The sequence below is a fragment of the Guillardia theta genome (assembly GCF_000315625.1).
Source record: "Guillardia theta CCMP2712 unplaced genomic scaffold GUITHscaffold_3, whole genome shotgun sequence".
Classification (NCBI taxonomy): Eukaryota; class Cryptophyceae; order Pyrenomonadales; family Geminigeraceae; genus Guillardia; species Guillardia theta.
The window spans coordinates 926,030-946,595 of record NW_005434671.1 but is presented as its reverse complement, the minus strand read 5'-3'; the positions used below and the strand labels follow the sequence as shown (position 1 = coordinate 946,595).

Below are 20,566 nucleotides of genomic sequence, written 5' to 3'. Positions count from 1 at the left end.
TCCTGCTCCTCCTGCTCCTGCTCCTCCTGCTCCTGCTCCTGCTCCTGCTCCTGCTCCTGCTCCTGCTCCTGCTCCTGCTCCTGCTCCTGCTCCTGCTCCTGCTCCTGCTCCTGCTCCTGCTCCATCCCCTTCCCTCTGTCCAACCTCTTACCCTTCCTTATCATAGTGAGATAACTTCTAACCTTGATCCCATTCCTCCCTCCTCCTCCTCCTCCTTTCCAGATACCTGCAATTGAGAGGTAGCCATCTGTGCTATCGTCATGTACAGCAGCGCAAACTCCTCGTCTGCGACAGGAGGAGGAGGCGACGGGGTGAAGGTGTTGAAGTCGACAGTCAGAACTCCTTGGTGGGGCACAACGACTCTCTTGTCCTTGACGAAAAGATCCTCGCTGAACCAGAAGCGCACGTCTTTGCTGTCCTGCCTCATTGTCTCGTTCCTCCACCGCCCCCTGTGATTTCATGTCCCAACAAATGAGGAGGTTGTTTCATGAGAGAGGCAAAGGGGTAGGGAAGAAGAACAGAGGTGAAGACAGGACAGGACAAGAAAGATATGGAGAGCACAGGTAAAGAGAGGAGATCAGAGGGGAGGAGAAAAAGAAAGAGAAGACCGAAGCAGAGAACTGAACGAGGAGAAGAGTCGGACAGGAACACAAACTCACGCTCCCTCTGTCATTGCGATGTCCACGAGCTTCTTCGCAATCTGTCGGTTGTCGCTGAGTCGAAGATCAAGGATGTACCGACCAGGCAGCAATCTCTTCTCCTCTTCCGCTGTCAGCAGCTTGGCCTCCGTATCCCACGACACATTCTGCATGCTCCACTCCAGCCCAACTCCTGAGCAGCTCCTGCTCCTCCCCATCAGGAGCCTATGCTCCCGCCCCCTCTCTCCCCACCTGTTAACCAGCACGGGCAGCAGCTCGGAAGCTCCTTGGCAAAGAGGATTCCAGTCTAGCTTTAGTCTCCTCAAGCTTGAGTTCTGCTTCATTCCTTCCGCGATGCTCAGCGCTTGCTGAGAAGAATTCATTAGTCAGGCATCGTCCCCTCCCTCCTCCCTCCTCCCTCCTCCCTCCTCCTCTCATCTTGTTCTCCCTCCTTCTCTGGATAAATACCTGCGGCCCGAGACGGCAGTTGGTCAGGTCGAGTTCGGTCAGGGTGTCGTTTCTCGCCAGCGCATCATCGAGAGCATCTCCCTCTTCACCGATCCCGTTCCAACCGAGCTTGAGTATCTGCAAGGCTGGAAAACCTCCCAAGGCCTCGAGTAAGACTCTTGCCCCTCGTCCTCGGATATGATTCCACGACCTGCAGGATTTCAGCAGGGCAAGCAAGGTTGTAGCGCCATGCTCACAAGTCAAGGAACGTGATCCTTGTGTTCTGAGTGAGCATCAGCGCCAGGCTTGCGGCCCCTTCTCCTCCTATCCCGTTGTCCGACAGGTCAAGAGCTGAGAGCCTTTCTCACGTCAAACCATGTCCATCAGACACCTTCGGCACTCCCATCACAACATTTCTCTTCTCACCCACTCTCCTTGTAGGTCAAGACCTTGGCCATATCCCTCACCCCGGCATCTCCCAGCTGATCATCGAGGGTGAGTGGAAGGTCAGATCAGCTCGATCACAGCGTGAGCTGGTAACCTTGTTGGAAGAGAGCTGGAGGAAGTCGATCTTGTTGTTGTGTTCCAGCAGCCTAGCCAGATGCTTGCCGGACTGACTTGTAGCTCCTACCTTGGAGAGCGAGACCTCGCAGACGCTATCCCCTCCTGAAAGCAGCGACAGGCAGAGGTGAGAGACAGAGCTGTCGCCGAGGAACTCGTTGCAGGCAAAGCTGACAGATGTAACGTGGGGGTTGCAGCACAGGGCCGGGGCCAGACATCTCATGTCAGACTCCCTGAGGGAAAAGTGATCGAAGACGAGAGTTGATATCTCCGGCGACATCATGTTGAGCTGCTGGAGGACCTGCATCTTCGGTCGAGTCTTCATCCGGAGACACCTGGTCGTGCATCAGAGACATCGCAGACACTCCTCACCCCGCAACAGCTTCGCTTACATCTCCACGTAGACTCTCGAGCCGGTCCGATCCTCTGACATGGACCCTGCCATTTGCATCACCATCACCATCCTTCCTGCTTACGCGTTACCAAAGTGAACATCGAGGTTCCTGTTCCGCGCTGTCGCCGTCTCATCTGTGATTACTGTATTCCCAGCAGCATCGCCTCTTCTCACCCGGGCAAGAGCAAGTCGAGAAGGGGAGGAGTGCGGGACCGGGAGGGGAGGGAGAGAGTCTTGCTGAGGCTTCTCCTTGGCTCCTCTTGTACTCCTTTCCTCCCTCGCGCCTCCCGAGGGCTTGCGCTCTACCTTGGGCAACGTCATCTTACCACGTCCCTCGTTCCATTTCTCTCCCTCTTGACAAGCCTAGTCAAATACGTCCGTTGATTTTTTCCCTCCTTTGTTTGCTCCGGTTTGCCTTTCTCTTTCTCTGGTACTCAAAGTTAAGTTAAAAATCAGTACGAGGACAATCAGGAGAGTCGAGGAGGCTTCAAGTGACCCTGACACTGTCGCACAGGCCAAACGGCGAGAAGAGAAAAGACTTCTCTTTCAGTCGGTCAATAAAGAGGATTTTAGTTGAAAGCCAGGGACCGTAAAAGAGCTCAGTGAAATGCCAAGTTTGCGGCCAGACTCGCACCGTCACAGCGGCACCGTTGGCAGGCCCGGTACGGTGATGAAGAGAGCCAGAGACCTTCTTGACAGTCAGCCGAGGCTTTCATCAAATCATTAGGTTTACAGAGTGAGGATGCCACAAAGGGCCATCCAAGAAGGGCCGCTCTGCCAAGCGTGAGAACCCCTTTAGACTACTAAGAATAGGCCGGAAAGGTACCCGATACGACTTATCTAGCATTCTAATAAACTTGACTACTACTACTACAGAGTGAGCCTCAGTCCAACGGTCCGGGCCCAGCCTGGCAGGGCCGACGCCTGGCCAGCCGCCCGGGCCCGGGGGCCAGTGCTGCCGGCCCGGCGGCCGGGTGCAGTGCCCGGCCGCCGGGTGCCGGGGACGCGGGCCCTCACTGGTATGCAATATAGTATCCCTGAGGATACCTGTGACGCCAAACATTTTAACAGACTGATTTCGGAGATGAGAGAACGGAGACGCAGGACCAGAGGGCGCCGGGGAGCCATGGCTCCGAAGGCATGGACAAGCAGGAGCACGAGGAGAAGGAGGATGATCAGGAGGATGATCAGGAGGATGATTAGGAGGAGGATCAGAAGGAGTAGGATCAGGAGTAGGATCAGGAGTAGGATCAGGAGGAGGAGGAGGAGGAGGAGGAGGAGGAGGAGGAGGAGGAGGAGGAGGAACGAGGAGGAACGAGGAGTTGGTGATGGAGCAGCAGGCAATACACATGACAGCTAGATTTTGTCAATCAAGAACGGAAGGGATGATGAAGTGTGTAATGTGGAAATATCGACGCTGAGATGGTGAAGGTAAAGGTCCGTTGAAGCAAATGCTCAGAGCCGTGATGAACTTGAGGATAATGTTTAAAAAACGACTGGTATGAGTATGATATTAGGAGAATATTTGGATGAGCATGAACACGATTACAAGTATGAATGATGGTATTAGTAGAAGTATGAGATGTAGCAGGGCAGGTGGAAGAGAACGGAAAGGTAGAGCTCCGGCTTAAGACTAGCATGTCCCCGAATGAGCAGTGTATGACAGATCGATCAGATTGATGAGCAAATATTCACAGTGAATCTATGTGTATCTTTTAATCTTTACTCACAGTGACTATGTGTGTCTTTTAAAGCGCAACTCGATTTTTCTAGTGAATATTCCTTCTTTCCTCCCTTGCTGCTTCTTGTTGTCTTCGTTGACACGTCTTCTCTTCTTACCAGCTTCAAGCCTCATGGATGCACTTGACCGTCTTCTGCTTGTCTCTGGGAGTTCCCCTGTATAGCTTCCCAAACGCCTTACGGCAGGCCTTGTTTCCCGCATGAGCGAGCGGGAGATTTTTCTGCAGCTGCTCCTGTCGTCTCCTCAGTGGCCTGTGAAACTCTGAACAGCCTCCTGGTAGCCTGACATGCAGCACGAGGACCGATCTTCTCCCCCTCCCCTCCGCTTCCTGGTCCTTCTCCTGCTGCTCGGGCTCTCGCAGCTAGGAGAGAGAGGCAGCTGCTGTGCTCCATGCAAGAGTCGCTGGAAGATGAAATCCCTCCTCCTCTTCCCGGTCCTTCTCCGGCAGCACGCGCAGCGGCGAGGAGGAGGCAGGAGGCGGTTTCAAGGATGAGCATGTCGGAGGAAAGCTCTGTGAACGAGCGGAAGCGAGAGGATGGAGGAGGAGGCGATGAGTCAGCACAGAAGGAGTGCAAGCACGTTGAGATCCTGCTGGATATCGACTACGTGGACGATTACATCGACAGCTGCATCCCCGCAACTTTACAGCAGGGAGGAGAGGAGGGTCGAGCGATGAGGGGGAGGGGGAGGGGGAGGGGGAGGGGGAGGCTTGACGACGTCGAGGCTGAGATGATAGAGAGCGATGAGGAGGTTGAGGCAATATTCATCAACCATGAGGATGTGCAAGCTCTGTCCCCTGATGGTCAGAGGAGGCGCGTCAGACTCAACATCTCCTCGCCTGTGAAGAGGATGATGGCAAGATTTGCTAGAAGGAGAGACCGTCACTGCGATCAACCCGCTTCTGTACAAGATCATCTTCAGTTCCACAGATCTCTTCGACAAGAACGAGGGGAGGAAGAAGGTGTTTCTTTCTCCTCTCCTCTCCCTCTCTCCTCTCCCTCTCTCCTCTCTCTTCTCTCTTTCCTCCTTCCTCCTCGCTTCTCTTTCCTCCCTCCTCCCTCCTCCTCCCTCCTCCTCCCCCTCCCCCCTGCCCCCTCACCATCATTGCTCTAAACTTTGACTTTGCAGCCGCCACTTCGTCGGTCCCCATCTCTCCAGGAGAGAAAGTTCGCATGTGGACAGAGGAAATTCTGCCCAACTTCGAGTCCGTCATCCGGAAGAAATGGGTGCATGCGCTGTGGAAGCAAGGGATCCCATGGAAACTCCGCCAGAATGTGAGGAGCGAGTGAAGAGGAGGAGACTGAGTGAACTGAGGAGGAGGAGGAGACTGAGGAGGAGGATCAGACTGAGGAAGAAGAGGAGACTGAGGAGGAGGAGACTAGGAGAAGGATCAGACTGAGGAAGAAGAGGAGACTGAGGAGGAGGAGGAGGAGGAGGAGAGGAGGAGGAGGAGGAGGAGGAGGAGGAGGAGGAGGAGGAGGTGGTGGTGGTGGTGGTGGTGGTGATGGTTTAGGATGAGCTGGTGACGTGGAATGTAACTCTGACTCTGTGAAGGTTTGGCCGCGAGCCATTGGCAACAAACTCAACTTGGATCACGACAAGTACGAGTCTCTGGTCAGGAACCTTACACTGATCCTCCGGGCACAAGTGACGCAGAGCAGGCGATGGTAGTCAACGACCGTTCGTTCTTCATCCCCGGCATTGAGATCATCAACAACGACCTCCCCAGAACCAAACTGAAGGGCAAGGATGTCGACGAGGCTCAGCTCAGGGTTCTCCTATGCACCGTCTCGGCGCTGCAGCCGGAGGTTGGCTACGTCCAAGGCATGTCCTACCTCGGAGCGATCTTCCTCCTCTTCATGGCTCCTGCCGAGGCCTTTGTGTGCCTTGGGAACCTCCTCTCCTGCAGGTTCTTTCCCAGCTTTCTGCGGGTGAGTTGCAGCTGGGGCTGGGCTGGGGAGTGAGCGTATTGGCAGATGGATGCAGAGAAGATCGAGCTGCGGTGGAAAGTCTTCGAGATCCTCCTCGGGCAGGAGCTGCCTGACTTGGCTTACCACTTCCACACCATTGGTTTCTCCTCAGATCTCATCATCACAGAATGGTCGGCAATCTTGCCCTCCTGCTCCTCCTGTTCCTCCTGCTCCTCCTGCTCCTCCTCCTCCTCCTGCTCCTCCTCCTGCTCCTCCTGCTCCTCCTGCTCCTCCTGCTCCTGCTCCTGCTGCTCCTGCTCCTGCTGCTCCTGCTGCTCCTGCTCCTCCTGCTCCTGCTCCTCCTGCTCCTGCTCTTCCCTTATCCTCCGCAGGTGGCTCACAATCTTCTCCAAGAACTTCCCTGTGGAGCTTTCATGCCGCGTGTGGGATTGCTTCCTGCTGGAGGGGGAGAGCTTCCTGTTCAGAGCTGCGCTAGGCCTCTGCCTGCTCCTACGAGACCGGATGGTGGGCAGGGCAATGGAAGACTGTCACGCGGTACGAGGAGAGGAGGAGAGTGGGAGGGAGGAGAGGGGAGCGGGGGAGAGGGGAGGAGAGGAGGAGAGGGGGAAGGAGAGGAGGGACAGGGGAGGAGAGGAGGAGAGTGGGAGGGAGGAGTTGAGATTGGGGGATGGGGAGGACGCCGAGATTGATTGAGGTGCACGCCAGGTGCTGATGCGGTCAGGTGAGAGTGTGGAGGCGGAGGATTTCTTTCGAGCCGTCGGAGACGTCAAAGCCTCAAGCAAGTTCATTCGTGAGATGCTCGAAGCCTAGCCTTGTTTGACCCCTACTTGTCAAATTGTATTCTTTCAACGATCACAAAGCTCGTTCCTTATGAGTTTCTCTGTTTCCCTATCTACAAGATCTTCGCCTCCTACCGCTCCCTCCCTCCCTCGTCTCGCTCATCGTCGCCGCTTTCACTCCGGGGGCGCTGAAGAAGCGTCTTCGTCTTCGTCGTCCTGGTGAGTCTCTGGATCGGTAGGGATGGGAGGGGCTGAGCTGGAAACGGGGCTGAGGGGGGGAGCAAGGGCTTGTGACTCATGCGACTCGCTCCTGTTGGGCTGCTCCTCTACCTCCCTACTCGGGACGGATTCGTTGGCGAGCATCTCGACATGCTCACTCAGAGAGACTTCGCTGTTGCAGACACTGAGAGGAGGAGCTCCTGTCACGGTGCTCGCCGGGCTCGGACTCGCCGACACCTCCTCCTTTCTCAAGGTCAGGTCTGTCTCCAATGCCGAGGCCCCGAGACTTTCTGCCACCAAGGTCGAGTTGCTCGTTAGGCTTTGAGCTCCGGCCGACCCAGGAGAGCTGTCTTGGACAGTCTCTCGGGATGCTGCAGGTTGCGGCAAGATCTGCTTGCTCGCCAACGAGTCTTTCTGCTGGCTGTCTCTCGGGTCGATCCAGGTTGTGGTCTTGGAGTTGTGATCAATGAAGTACATCCTCCCGTCCGCAGTGCTTCGCTCCTCCCAGCCCACTGGCAAAGGTCCTTTCACATTCTCATAGCGAGGAGGAGCAGCCTGAAACAAAGTCATCAGGATGCACAGTAATTGTCGTGACAAGTGTAGAAGGCATCAACATACAACACACTCAAACTTCTCCTACCGTCGTCATTGCCGGATTCACAGGAAGAGTTTGTGCAACGGGCTCGGTCATCGGAATCGTAGGCGCAGGAGACGCTACAACCTTGGGCTGCGGCTGAGCCACAGATTGTGCAACCGGGTGAACAGCTGGAAGACTGGCTGGCTGGGTATCGTTGACAGCGCGAGGCTGCTGAGCGACAGCTGGCGGGCTCGATGCTGGAGGCTCCTTCACTTCCTTCACCATGGGGGGAGGCGGCAAAGGATCGTCTGAGATGATCTCTGGGAACTCCCATTGGGTGATCTTGAGGGCCTTGTTGTAGTAGTAGACCCTCCCTGACGACTTGTCCTTGGCTGTTCCCCATCCAGGAGGAAGCTCTCTCTCAGCCGCGACTGAGGGCTCAATGATTTCTTCACGTGCCACCGCAGTGTGCGAGTTCACGCTCTGCTGATGATTGTCATTCGGCCTTGACTTCTGGACCTCAGGAGTTGCGGCATGTTCAACCGCCCGGTGGTTCTGAGTCGAGTTGGAAGGAGTCTGAACTGTCTTGGGGGAGAGAACTTCAGCCTGATGAGCCACTACAGGCAAAGCATTTTCATATGGATAGTCAGGTACCGGAACCGCCTTGGGCGTCACCTTCTCGTTCACCATCTTTGGCACCACAACATCACTAGTCGGCATGAAGCCCAACCCTTGCATGTTCATTCGCGCCTTGGAAACGAAAGACATCTCGCTAGCATGAGTTGCTGCGAGCATACCTATGATTCTTATCGTCTCCTCTCCCTTCGCTTCAAGAATCTGCTTGAGCCCTCCCCTCGCAACCACGAGAGCCACTAGGCGTACACCATACGCCCTGGTCGGCTCATGTGCATGGTCAGCAAGTCCAACAACCATCGAGATGTTGGTCTTTGTACAGACCCGATCCAAACCTTGCGGGCATGTGGCCAAGTCATAGAGCGTCGCACTCAAGTCTGCGCACAGAACCCCATCGTCTTGCTCGAGCAAAAGCTGCATTGCAGCATCCGATGCGCCACTCTCCACAAGAGCAATCTTCACAGACGTGTTCGGAATCTTGGCAAGGCGCCTCAGCACAAAAGCGCAACGTCGGCGCAAATCCAAGTCACTGTGAGGGGCAGCAACTGACTGAACCATCCAGTCACGTGCTTGCTTCCATGGAGAATCTTGTCTTCCAAGCGCTTCACAGATGGATTTCTCTTCGCACAGTTCACCAAGAGTGTATAGGATTCCCTCGCTCTTGAATTGATTCATGCTCAACATAGTTGCTATCCTTTCAACCGCTCCATTGCTCAAGAAACGAGCTCGCTCTCCGATAGTAGACACGATGCCTCCGATAGTCAAGACAGCATTCATCTGCGTGGAAGATGAACCCATGGAGAGATGCGGGACAACAACGTCAAGCTTCCCAGCTTTCTGAAGTTCGCTTGATGCATCTGGGAGGTAAACCAGGTTGCTCAATGTTTTCATCGCCTTCTCTACCAGCTTGCCGTTCCCTCGCGACAAAAGTGAGACGATTGGCATCAGCGCAGCACTATTGATGAGGTGGATAAGAAGATGCCTGCGGTTAGAGAACTCTGTGACCACAGCTGCTGCTGCTTCTTGTGTCTGCGTCCTTGTGGAGCTGAGCAGACTTACCAAATTAGGAAGGAAGCTCGTCTCGACGATCATCTCGTGGAGCGTGTCCAGCCATGCAAGGTTTCTCAAGACATTCACAACCCCATCCAATTCTTGTACGTTCTTGCGATCATGATGCTGCAGCATCGCAGACACTGCTCCGGCCCCAACGGCTATCGGAGCAATTTTCTCGTCCCTAGTGACGTTAGCCAGCACACTGATCGCTCGGATTCTAACCGCTGACAAGTTCGATTGCATCGATTGTACCAGAGTAGGCAAGAGATCCCTCTCTTGGCCTTCAAATGATGACAAGCCACTCTGATTGTTGCTGATCTGTTCCAGTTGCTCCAGCGCTGACTCTTTGTCTTCTACTCGACCACTTGATGCCATTCCGAGAAGCATTGATACGCCCCCAAGTTCAACAAGCCTCTGTCCTCCATCATTGCCTTCTTTCAATACCTTGACAAGAACCTGGACAGCCTGCTGACGAGTTGATGGATCAGAATGACACTTGCTCGTGTTCACTAAGGCAGCCTCAACTCCATTCTGAAGGAACCTTTGCCTGACTTGTTCACAATCGCACAGGATAGATATCGCGTGCATCGACGAAGACGCGCCTGGCTCAGCAAGCATCATTATCAATTTTCGAATGGTGGTGTCATCAATCTGCACATTCGCTGCATCCACTGCCTTTGCTAAATTTCCAATCGCATAGGCAGCAGCAGCAGCAGCATCTTTGTCCTGAACCGAGAGCACACTGGTCAAGGCATGGGCCCCACCGGCTCTTTGAAATGATAAGGCATGGTTTCTATCCATCACAAGATCAGAGAGGGCATTACAGACATTCAACTTCAACGAAGAAGCTGAGTTAGGGTTAAAAAGAAGCTCAACCAGCATGGTCAATCCGTTGCTCCTGGTGATAATCTCCCAGAACCTATCGTCCCCGCACATTCCTCCAATTGCAATCACGGCCTTGCTTCTCAAGGCATCATTTCGAGAGGAAGAGATCATTCTCAAAAGCTTTGAAACTGCATCTTGCCTGAAGATCATTCATGAGTTCCAGGAGTACAGCACAGACAATTGTAGCACCTCAACAGTTCATCACGGCACCTTCTATCAGTACAAAGCTCGGAAATGATTTCAGCAGCCATCTCGGCAACACTCTCGTCTTTTGAAGAGAGATGGCCCACAAGATGTGGCAGCGTATCAGATCGGAGAAGAAATTCCCTTGACCTGCAAACAGCCTTCAACAACAATTTCCTTTTTCGTAGAAGACTCACCTCCTATCTGAAGAGCGAGAGAGCGAAATGAGGCACCGGAGAGCAGCAAGTGAAATGCTGGGATCCTTGCTGCCAGCATGTGCCAACACGTCAACTTCACCCCTTGCATCAGAAATCACATCCCAGATCTGAAAATCGATCACAGTCTACCACTCTTAGACAATCTCACACGTACAGGTTGGTCTTCGCACAGATTTGCCAGCACTTGGAGTGCAGGGCCCAGCTTTGCAGAGATCATGAGCAATTTTTGTTCTTCCGAGGAGATTCCCAATGTCGGGTCCCCTTTGACAGGAGCGCTTGGTTGCAACTTGATGCACTCTAGCATAAGGCTGGTGCCTCCTATCTCGAAAAGCGATCGTCGGCATTCCGCGCTGAAAGACGTCAAAGTCGACAGCAACGTCAGGCACACCTTCGATGGCAACTCAGTCTTATAACACTGTCAGATGCAACTATTCACCTCAATCTCAGAAATGTGGCTGGATGGGTTGGCTGCGATGGACGCCAGAACACCGACACCTGATCCCTGAACAAGAGCGTCTCTTACTGCATCTACTGTGCATGCAGACAGAAAGAAATTGAGGGCATCAGTGCGAATAGCCGCCCAGCCTTCTGGTCCCGATCGTTGCAAGACGTTCAACAGTTTCGGCACTGCACCAGCCATTGCAAGCGTCCGAGCAAACCTCTCATCAGCAGTTGATACATTGCGGATTGTAGAGCAAACCATCTGCAGAATGTGCACATGTGAAAGGTCATCAAGATGGTGAGAGAGCACTGCAACATGTTTATCGGGGAGCTGTTGGCATACATTTGGGTCTGTAGTTGTTACAGAGACCACCTTGAGAGCATTGAGTAAGATTTTCCCTCCAAATGTTTGTAGCACGGTAAACAAAGCCGTGACTGCACCACTCTCAAAAATTGCTCGACGAGACTGATGTTCAGATACCATCAAAGCAAGAATGTTCGTTGCTTTCTCCAAGATCGTTTGATTCTTTGTTGTGAGACATGCTGCAAGTGTGAAGATTCCATGATTTTCACGGATCAATACCCGATATTGCGATCCTCCATTGGCAAGAGCTTCCAAAATGGAAACCATTACAGCTTGACCCTCATCTGACTCTGCTGGGAGTATGTTGATTATCGTATTGACACCTCGCAGTTCTACCAAAGCTTGCCTCACGACTTCTTCGTTGCTGAGGCCGAGAATTCCCCGTGCAGCCTGCAGTCTAAGAATATCATCGTGACTTGCCAACAGATCAACGAAAATGGGAACGATGCCAGCTTCCATAGTCTTGGAACGATGTTTCTCTTTCAATACAAGATTTGACATGGCGCGAATGGCCTGCCTCTGTATCTGTGCATCAACGCCACGTGTGAATGGAAGTAAATTTGTCAAAACTTTTTCCAAGACTCCTTCCTGCTCAAACTGGGCACTTCCAGCCTGTGCTTCATCAGCAATGGATTTGCAGGCCAGCGCAAGGGCTGCTGGTGCTGCACCAGTAGCCGAGAGATTCATACAAGACCGCATGACGCATCCCGAATGGTTCGGTTGATCCGTGAGATGTTTCGAACAGAGGGAGCACACGCGGCTCTTATCTTTGTTGATTCCAGGTATCACCATATTATTTGAGCTGCAAGGTCCGCAGACAACAGCTCCACAGCATCTGCAATGATGTTTCCTCTTCACAACTGAGAACTCAGACGAACAGAGCGAACAGTTCGTTATTCCTTCCTGATCCATCCAAACAGGTTGCTCTATTTCACCTGGGGGAAGAATGGGCTGCATTGACAAAGCAAGAGATGCAGAATCTTGGAAAGTTGGAGAGTAACCTGGTGGTCCAAATCCAGCACTACCTGTGCTGTGCCTGGAATCTGACCAGGAGCTTGACTGTAAACCTGGATCCCCAAAGTACTGTCTGGAATCTCCTCCATATGGCGACATGTCCGCGGGACGACTTGGCGTTACACTAACTGATTCAGGTATCATTGCAACTGTGGAGCACAGGGCACATTTGAACTTGGTTGTCCCTTGTGGCAGGGCAAGCATCGTACTGCACCCCGGGCATTTCACCTTAATCTGCATGAGCACGGAAGGTCAATCTCACACAAGACATCGCGTGGTGTAAAGCGACCTGACTTTGAGACATCTTCAAGACGGATTGAAAACGCCTGAGCTGCCTTGACAACCACGAGAATTCTCACTAAAGTTTCTTCGATCAACGGCGGCAAGACCTAAAACACTATTACAGCTCGTATACAATAACAGGAAAACATGATCGATGGGATATTCGAAAGCAGAATCCACTGTGATTCTACATAACAAAGCCGAAGGAATAGAATGGTCCATGAAAAGAAAGGTTCAAGACCAAAAATCACAAAGAGCGGAAACCTTTTTTTAAAATCTCATCTACTTGAATCTGTCATGCACATGCAGAGATAAGTGACAGACTACATTAGAGCTATGCTAGCAAAGGCAGATACATGGAAAAGTAGCTATCAACGGATTTCATCACGTAATGAATGGGTAAAGAGGAAACGATCTGAATTCATGGACACAGAAAGTGTGAAGAATTTACTGGAGCTGAAAGAAATCTCGAAGATGAGGGGGTAAAATCATGGGAGGAGAAACGTGTGGATGGTCGTTTGAGTTGTGATGAGGGCAAGGGGAGGAGCAATTAGTGCTTGCATTGCTGTATCCCTCGCCATAGGAGCACAAACCTCAAACCAAAGCTATCGCAGGAGGTGCTTCGTAGGGTTGGTGGGGGTGGGGTAAGTCGATTAGGAAGAACGGGTCAAGGGGGGTAGTATGATAGCATCTTGTGGGTAGGGGTATAAAATGAAGATCGCCACACCAAGGTCTGGTCTGGACATGGGTGAAAGGGTGGGTAGTACTCGCTACAGGTCATTGACTCAGTGGGGTAGGGTACAATAATCTGAAAACAATCATGAAAATAGTAACCACTTCCGAGATAATTTGACATTTTCCCAAGTAAAGTACAAGGAAATTTGAAATAGTCCCTAGGTTGGGTAATGTGGGGTCTCAGAATACCAGGGGGTGGTTGAGAGCAACAGAGTCAAGTAGGGGTATTTTTCTGGTAATGCCCATGGGTGGTATTATGGTATCACGACCGGTCCTGGCTAGCCATTTTGACTAGGTTTGAGGCGGTTCCTCTGTCTCCCCACAAATTTGTTTTTATACACACAACTTCGTACGAAACCTGATTTTAATCTCATTTTATATTATAAACTGTATCAAACAAAAACAAATTATAGTCTTTGGTACCGAAAGTGGTGTCGGAAAATGGCAACATTTTTCTCTTCCTGTACAGCAATAATTGTGAATTATATACATGTAAAGAACTAAAAGTGGGTCCTTTAGCTACCTATGCTTTCCTCCTAAATAACACCGGTGGTCACGACATGTGCACCCCACCCCACATGGACATATAGGACCCCCGCGAGCTCCTTCCGCCTTTGGCAGGAGGGCACCCACCCCACCCCACAAAATGATTTGCATGTTGAGCTTTCCTACCCACCCCATCGTAATCGATTTGCTCATGAAGGTCGTGAACAAGTATCACCGGTGGTAATGAGTACCCCTTTGTTCCCCCTAAGAGAACGTCAACGACCTTTCTGGGACCCACAAAATGGCGCCGAAGAGGAGTGCAATAACAGAGGGCCCATCGAAGATGGCGCGGAGGTCTAATATGGTAAGATACACTCCTTGTGTATTGTTCTCTGTTGATTCGCTGCTGAGACGACTCTTCCTTGCCGTATGCTCAATCGCAATGTGACTCGCCTTTCTTTTGCACACGAGCTAGACATTCTTATTTCACATGTGATCCACACCACTTCTATCCTGCCCTTTGTCCCCTTATACTCTGACTTTTCCCTTCAAAATGATCTAACATTGACCTTTCTGTGAAAAAAGGCTTCGAAGCAATCCAAGATCAGCGATACCATGGACTCTATCAAAAAGGGGATTCCTGACAGATACGCCCAAAAGAAATCACTGGATGTCTCGCACAAAGACCAAAAGATCGTAAAGATCGAATCAACAAAACCACCTGTCCAAGAAACACCGAAAGAGGACTTGCGGTGCGAAATTGAGCCTGGTTTATTCATCGACAGAGAGGAAGCCGATGCTAGATTGAGAGTTTTCGATCTCAACACCAAGTATGGGCCATGCATGAGCTGTACACGACTGGAACGGTGGAATCGAGCAAAGAAATTGAACATGGATCCTCCCCAAGAAATACTTAGTATATTAGAAACATTCCCTGAAATGGCAGATAGATCCATTTGGCATGGCAGGGTACATCCCGAGGACGCAATCGTTGGGTAGTGAATCATGACTCCATACATGGATCTAGATTTGATGAAAACTTAAAACTTTTTTTGTTCAGTCCGCTCAGACTTTATTGTGATTGATAAAACAGATTAATTTGCCAGCTGTAATTTACAGTAACAATACAAGAATCTTCTACTTTTTGTCGCGAGCTAAAAAAAAACAGCACTTTATTCTTGTCCAACATTTCTCTGCCTTTTCTTTGATATTCCTCTAATCTGCGAAAAAGTTTAAACATGAATTTCTTTGAAATGGTAAACTCACTCCTTCAGCAACGACTTGGTAAGGAACTGTATCGGTCTTCTTCGAAGGCGATTTGACAAGCCGGGCATATCGATGACCTGCTTCCCAGAAAAGCATTATGCGATTGGTGCAGGCATGTGCCCAACTCTCTCCAAGAGCAGGTGCCAGGTGACCATTGTTTGCTCCAACCTTTGTAGTGACCTGGTTAATTAACACAACTGAAGGAAACGATCACAAAATATATTGGTGGTTTCAAGATGTACTCACCGGCTATTCCCTTCTCGTTTGCCAGCTGGGTCAACTTTTGAGCCAAACTATTCAAGATTCTTGATCTCATGGCGTAATCTTCAAATCCATGTCGAAATAGAAATGCTATGCTGTCGATAATGACTATCTTTACCCGTGGATGTGAATCCAGAAATGAAGACAACCGATTTATCACTGCAATCTGTTCACAATAATCATGTACTCGATAGACATAGGTTGTATCCAAAATGTGCTCAGTAGTGAGGAAGGATGCAGCATTGGTATAAACAGCGTCATTCCTTATTTTGACCATCTTCTGAACGTGATTAACAAAAGCACTTGCGATATCGTTAGCTCTTTCTGCCATAAAACTACCTTCGGTATCCACATACACTGCTTCGCCTTGTGCTCCACCGAATATCATTGGGAGATGAACATCAACAGCCAGTTGTATTCCAAGCTGTGTTTTGCCGATGCCTGGGACTCCACAAAATTCTGTGACCTCACCCATGGCAATCCCCCCTCCAAGCATATTGTCCAAGTCGGAACAAAATGTTATGATGTGGGGCATGCTTTTAACTTCATCTAATAGATCTAAGGCGGACTTTTGGGGAGGTTTGGTAACGGATGAAGTGTCGAGTGATCTCTGATTTCTATCTTGTGGACCTCGTACTGCTTTGAGGACAGCAAGAGCATCGTTGTGACTTATTCCAGCCTCTAAAAGATAAAATATGTAAGCAATTCATGAAATATTTTTCAACAACGTGTCAACGTGACAAAGGAAAATCAATCTGTTTGTTCTGACCAAACAACTCATTTGTTGCAGAAAATGCGTGTGCGAACAGCTTCATGTGCATGGTTTCCTCACCTCTTGCCAGCTCAATCACCGAAACTCCGTCGAAGTCTGACGTGCTACGGAAACCCGCCTTGATGAGTGCAGCGCGCAAGCCTGGAGGCAGCGGAACTGCTGAAAGTTCATGCGCCATAGGCAGAGGCGTGAGCGCGGGAAAACAATGGGCAACCAGGAAAGATGGAGGACCGTATCAAGTCTTTCAGCGTGCCGGCCCGCTGACCCGGCACCAACTCAGTGACGGCCCGGCCCGGCGGCTTCGGGAGTGATGCCCGTTTCTAGAAAAAAAGATCATGGCCCCCCTTCAAGAGTCGAGTCGCTTTACTCGTACCAGTACCCCACCCCCACCCCCCGGACCCTCAACCTTCCGCTACTTTCACTTGCTTTTTTGGGTACATCGAGGGGTGGGGTCATATATTACCTGCAGAGTGCCCGGGAGGGGTGGATAGTGAAGTGACACGATCATAGTTAGGGTGGTATGACCGGGGACGAGTACGGGTACTGGTATGACCGGGTACAAGTACGGGTACTTCGAACCAAAACCCTGTATTTAAAAATGTATTTTTAAATGTTAGACCTTTTAGAACTTAACAACAGAGCGGGTGGGGTGGGGTAGTAGATCCAGTCTTTCGAGACGAAGGGGTCCTTTTGATGGAGAGTACCAGTTGAGCCAGAACCATGCAGGTACCGCGGCGCAGCGGTCGGCGGTTGGTGTGGCAGGACCAACAGGGAGGAGGAGGAGACTGCCCTCGATGAATATGTACTCCCTGAGAAGACAAGCAACAGCTGCAGAAATTGTGGAGGACAGGCAGGATCAGCTCCGTCTCGATCTCTAAGTTGAACAACTGTTGTTGTAGCGCAACATGGTTGCTACTCCGAGCGAATGTAGGTTGAGGGCCCTGTACTCCTTCTTCCCCTCCCTGGCTGTAAGTCTATTGCCATGGATAATCCTTTTTGCCAAGGTCCCTTTTCGAAGGGGGATTCCTTTCAACGAACGAGCAAGTACATACATCTTGCAGTCTCGCATTGGGTTTGCGATCGAGGTGATCTCAGCAGTGATGTCGGGGATTTCTTGTGTGCTCTATGTTATATCAACATATGTCAACTATAGTGATTGGACAAGAAGCGTTGACATCACCTTAAGCACGTTCTTCGGGGTGTATTGGTCCTTCTATCTCTATCTCAGCTCGCAGAAGCTGAAGTACTTGACTAGTCTTCAATCCTTCGTCGATATAGTGACAGTCTTTCCTGTCCTCTTGATCTCTGCGCTCGGCCATCAGTGCGATGAGTCATTTGGTTTGTTTGCAGTTGCACGAGTGATGCGGTTCTTCCGGGTGCTTCGTCTGATCCGTTTGATCAGAAGCTTTGAGTTGATATCTGCCTCTTCCGACGATGCGATTCGGCGCCAGACCATCCGCATTATCTCGATCGTCTTGTGCATCTTGGTTGTCACCACGGGCATTGTGCAGTACCTCGCCAACGAGACGGGGGAAATATGGACAGGGGTAGCGCAACAGTGTGAGTTCTTCTCAGAAGCAGAATGCAGCATATCCTGCCCGAATATGTGCAAGTTGGATTCTTCAAGAAAGGGAGTCTACTTGTGCGACCTCCCCTTCGGTCAGACTCAGCTCGGTGCTTCCAACTGTCAGACGAGGATGATGTTCCACGATTCTCTCTACTACACCTTGGTCACCTTCTCCACTGTCGGCTATGGGGATGTCGTGCCGATCACAGCCATGAGCAGGATACTGATGCTGGTCATGATCGGGCTGACCATCTACGTCGTTCCAAACCAGTTCAAGAAGCTCCACGAGCTGCGAGAGCTGCAGTCGGAGTTCGACGGCGTGTGGGTGAAGAAGAGCAACCGAGCGCATGTCATCCTGGCCTGCAACCCATCGGCGAGTCCTGCCGGCTGCACTTAAGATCGCACGCATGTGACGTGTTCTGTAGGTTGACTTCCATGCCTTCATCACCGAGTTCTTCCATGAGGACCATGCCTTGAAGACGATGTTTGCCCCTCAGCTCGTGATCCTCGTGGACTGCCCTCCCAACAACGAAGTGCGACAGGTCTTGCTCAAGTGAGGCCCCGTTTGCTCCTGCTCTTCCTCCTGTGTTGGCTGAGAGTGGGTTTGACCAGGTATGCCACGAAGAAGAGGCTGCACTACATCCGAGGAGATGCAACCTCCTCGTACGATCTCGCGCGGGTCCAGGTGGACGAAGCGGAAGCTATCTTCCTCATGGCCGATAGGAGCGCAAGGGATCAGGTCATCCGTCCAGCGGCGCTGTCGGCCCTCTGACTTTGTTTGAGTAGGATGAACAGGATCAGCTGACGGCGCTGCGAGCGCTGACGGCCAAACGGTCGAACCCCTCGATACACATCTTTGCACAAGTCATGCAACCTGAGAACTTGGAGCTCCTGATCAACGCCGGGGTTGACCGTGCGAACATTATGTAACTTAGTCACTCTGTCTATTTCCTCCTTTCCTCACCTCAGATTCCTTCAGGTGCATCAACCAGTTGAGGTTGAGCTTGTTGGGAATGTCAGTCGCCTGCCCGGGTCTCCCGACAATGCTGCTCAACATGATCCAGTCGATTTCCTGGCGGCAGTCCCTGACGCTCACGTCTTGGCACGAAGAGTACACTGAAGGGATGACGATGGAGCTTTACAACTTCCAGGTCAACAAGGATTATGTCGGTTATCAGTACCATGACTTCGTCAAGCTTGTGAAGTCCCAAGCGAACGCATGCGTTGTAGCGATCGCTTGCGTTGACCTGCTCCTATCGCACGCAAACAGGAGGAAGAGTCTTGCCCAGCAGCAAATCAAGAGGACGAGGAAGAAGTCTTTCCTTTCGAACAACGCTGCAGAGGCTGTATCAACAATCATCTTCAACCCTGGAGCCGACTATCGGATCAAGCCGGGCGACATCCTCTTCGCATTCGCAGATGAAGCAAGGGCCCTCGACAAGTTCGAGGCTGTTGAGACTCGCAAGGAGGAACTTCGACTCTTCGGGCGGAAGAGCTCGATGAGGAAGCAGAAAGTGTCTCCTGCTGTGGGATTGCCGGTCGAGGGAGCAATCGAGGGTGCGGAGGGGGCGAGAAGAGGGTCCGAGGCTGCAGCTGCGCAGCTTGAGGGCGCGGACGCTCCTCACGAGGAGACGAGCATGATGAAGGCATTGACAAGGACGGACTCAGGGCAAAGGCTGCTGAAGAGATCCCTCCCCAAGGTCTCAGAGCTGGACCCTGCGATAGACAAGACTGCCAAGGGTCTGGTTGAGCAGATGAGGAAAGTCTACCCGATGGTCAGCAGCGAGCTCCTGAGAAACATGGAGATTTTCCTCCTCGAGCAGGTCAACATCGGCGTGCAGGATCCGTTCTCAATGCCTATCGACCGCTCGCTCTCGACGCACATCGTGCACGAGGTGGACGCGAGGGTCGAGAACCACGTAATCGTAGTGACGTCAGACATGGACGACATGCAGTACTTGCTCAAACCGCTCTACACCTCCCTGCAGGACTGCCCTATCGTTGTGTTCCTTACGGAGAAGCTGCCCAGCCCGAGGGAATGGTACGAGGTGAACCAGTACCACCGAGTCTGGATCATAGAGAAACATGCTATGTCCGGGTTCTCTTATGCCGATCTCCTGCTGAGAGCGGGAATCTTGCGCGCAAGGGCGGTCCTCTTCTGTGCAGACCTGGAGAAACTCTCCAAGTCGCGTCACCTTGCGGACTCGTCGGTCATGCAAGGAGTCATCACGGCGAATGCGCTGGGGCTGAACCGGGCCAGGACGATTCTGGTCTCCGAGCTGACCCAGGGAGGTTTCCCGATGGACGCCAGCAACATACGGGCGAGCGCAGAAACCCTCTACCACATGGATGACTCGACCATCATCATGAGCAGAGATGAGGTGGAGAAGGAGGCGTTCAACATCAGGAACGGCTTCCAGCACCTCGACAGCAGCTACGTGGCAGGTTGCACGGTCATAACGGTCCTGCTGGACCTTGTCATGTGCCAGCAGTACTTCAACCCTTACATCATGTCCATCCTCAATGGCATCCTCCTGGGACGAGGGGCAGAGGACAGCAAGCACGACGCTGCCGTCAAACTCATCTCGATCTCTCACCATGCCGAGAGGACTTTCGGCGAGTTCTTCGACAAGCATCTTGAGGAGACGGGTGACATTGTCATTGGGCTGTACAGATTATCGCAGGGTTACTCAAGACAGGTAAGCCCTCGCCCCGCCCTCGTTCCGTCCTGACATGCCTGGGCAGCTATATGTGGTCACCAACCCTCCCTCGGACCTGAAGCTTCGAGCAACTGACTTTGCTTACGTCATTCCAGTGTGTCAGAACACTGTCAAGATCACATCGACATACGCGTCTTCATGATTCTTTACAGAATCTCCTCCTCCCTCCCCGTCTCTCTTCCAGCAACTACAGCCAGCTCTCCGGGGCAATCCTGCCTATGACGGTATCAGGATCAGGGACGACTCCTCTCTTGCGGGCTGCTTGCAGCACTTCTTTAACTGCACTGTCCCAGACAGCACTTGCAATGTCTGGATTCAGTGACAAGTTCAACCATTGTTCAGACTCGCTCCGCGATTTCAGCTTTCCAGCATGCCGAATCGTGCAACGAAGTTGATGGA

The 20,566-nt window shown here is 51.8% G+C and overlaps 5 protein-coding genes across 5 annotated transcripts in view; 3 read left to right on the top strand and 2 right to left on the bottom strand.

The window, feature by feature from the left end:
• Positions 1 to 2,109, bottom strand: part of GUITHDRAFT_132263 (hypothetical protein) — a gene marked incomplete at both ends in the record, with an annotated part of 3,123 nt that extends 1,014 nt beyond the window's left edge. Inside the window, 8 exons of the mRNA XM_005841484.1 lie at positions 227 to 449; positions 660 to 842; positions 891 to 1,006; positions 1,107 to 1,296; positions 1,343 to 1,444; positions 1,512 to 1,567; positions 1,627 to 1,981; positions 2,039 to 2,109. Of these exons, the coding sequence (XP_005841541.1) occupies positions 227 to 449; positions 660 to 842; positions 891 to 1,006; positions 1,107 to 1,296; positions 1,343 to 1,444; positions 1,512 to 1,567; positions 1,627 to 1,981; positions 2,039 to 2,109 (1,296 nt within the window). The remainder of the gene's footprint in view (positions 1 to 226; positions 450 to 659; positions 843 to 890; positions 1,007 to 1,106; positions 1,297 to 1,342; positions 1,445 to 1,511; positions 1,568 to 1,626; positions 1,982 to 2,038) is intronic.
• A 2,167-nt stretch (positions 2,110 to 4,276) lies between these two features.
• On the top strand, positions 4,277 to 6,522 carry GUITHDRAFT_100034 (hypothetical protein; the record flags this gene model as incomplete). Its single annotated transcript, XM_005841483.1, has 7 exons — positions 4,277 to 4,583; positions 4,910 to 5,055; positions 5,336 to 5,395; positions 5,443 to 5,712; positions 5,758 to 5,882; positions 6,084 to 6,246; positions 6,418 to 6,522. 7 exons carry the CDS (start codon positions 4,277 to 4,279, stop codon positions 6,520 to 6,522), a joined length of 1,176 nt encoding a protein of 391 aa, XP_005841540.1.
• Positions 6,523 to 11,805: 5,283 nt separating this feature from the next.
• On the bottom strand, positions 11,806 to 12,021 carry GUITHDRAFT_63593 (hypothetical protein; the record flags this gene model as incomplete). The annotated part of the gene is made up of 1 exon (XM_005841482.1): positions 11,806 to 12,021. A coding segment is annotated over one exon (216 nt), but the record flags the coding sequence as incomplete, so codon positions are not given.
• Positions 12,022 to 13,868: 1,847 nt separating this feature from the next.
• Positions 13,869 to 14,726, top strand: POLD4 (DNA polymerase delta subunit 4). Its single transcript, XM_005841481.1, has 2 exons — positions 13,869 to 13,945; positions 14,167 to 14,726. Exons 1-2 carry the CDS (start codon positions 13,883 to 13,885, stop codon positions 14,578 to 14,580), a joined length of 477 nt encoding a protein of 158 aa, XP_005841538.1. The 5' UTR covers positions 13,869 to 13,882; the 3' UTR covers positions 14,581 to 14,726.
• A 2,059-nt stretch (positions 14,727 to 16,785) lies between these two features.
• GUITHDRAFT_132258 (hypothetical protein) lies at positions 16,786 to 20,489 on the top strand (the record flags this gene model as incomplete). Its single annotated transcript, XM_005841480.1, has 8 exons — positions 16,786 to 16,848; positions 16,942 to 17,796; positions 17,873 to 18,000; positions 18,060 to 18,186; positions 18,234 to 18,373; positions 18,427 to 20,146; positions 20,193 to 20,261; positions 20,361 to 20,489. 8 exons carry the CDS (start codon positions 16,786 to 16,788, stop codon positions 20,487 to 20,489), a joined length of 3,231 nt encoding a protein of 1,076 aa, XP_005841537.1.
• Between the last annotated feature and the right edge of the window lie 77 nt (positions 20,490 to 20,566).

Excerpts from the sequence above, each read along its gene's own strand:
- POLD4 (XM_005841481.1), top strand. The coding sequence starts at position 13,883 with ATGGCGCCGAAGAGGAGTGCAATAACAGAGGGCCCATCGAAGATGGCG. Across the intron at positions 13,946-14,166 it reads TGGCGCGGAGGTCTAATATG|GCTTCGAAGCAATCCAAGAT; the intron begins GTAAGATACACT and ends CTGTGAAAAAAG.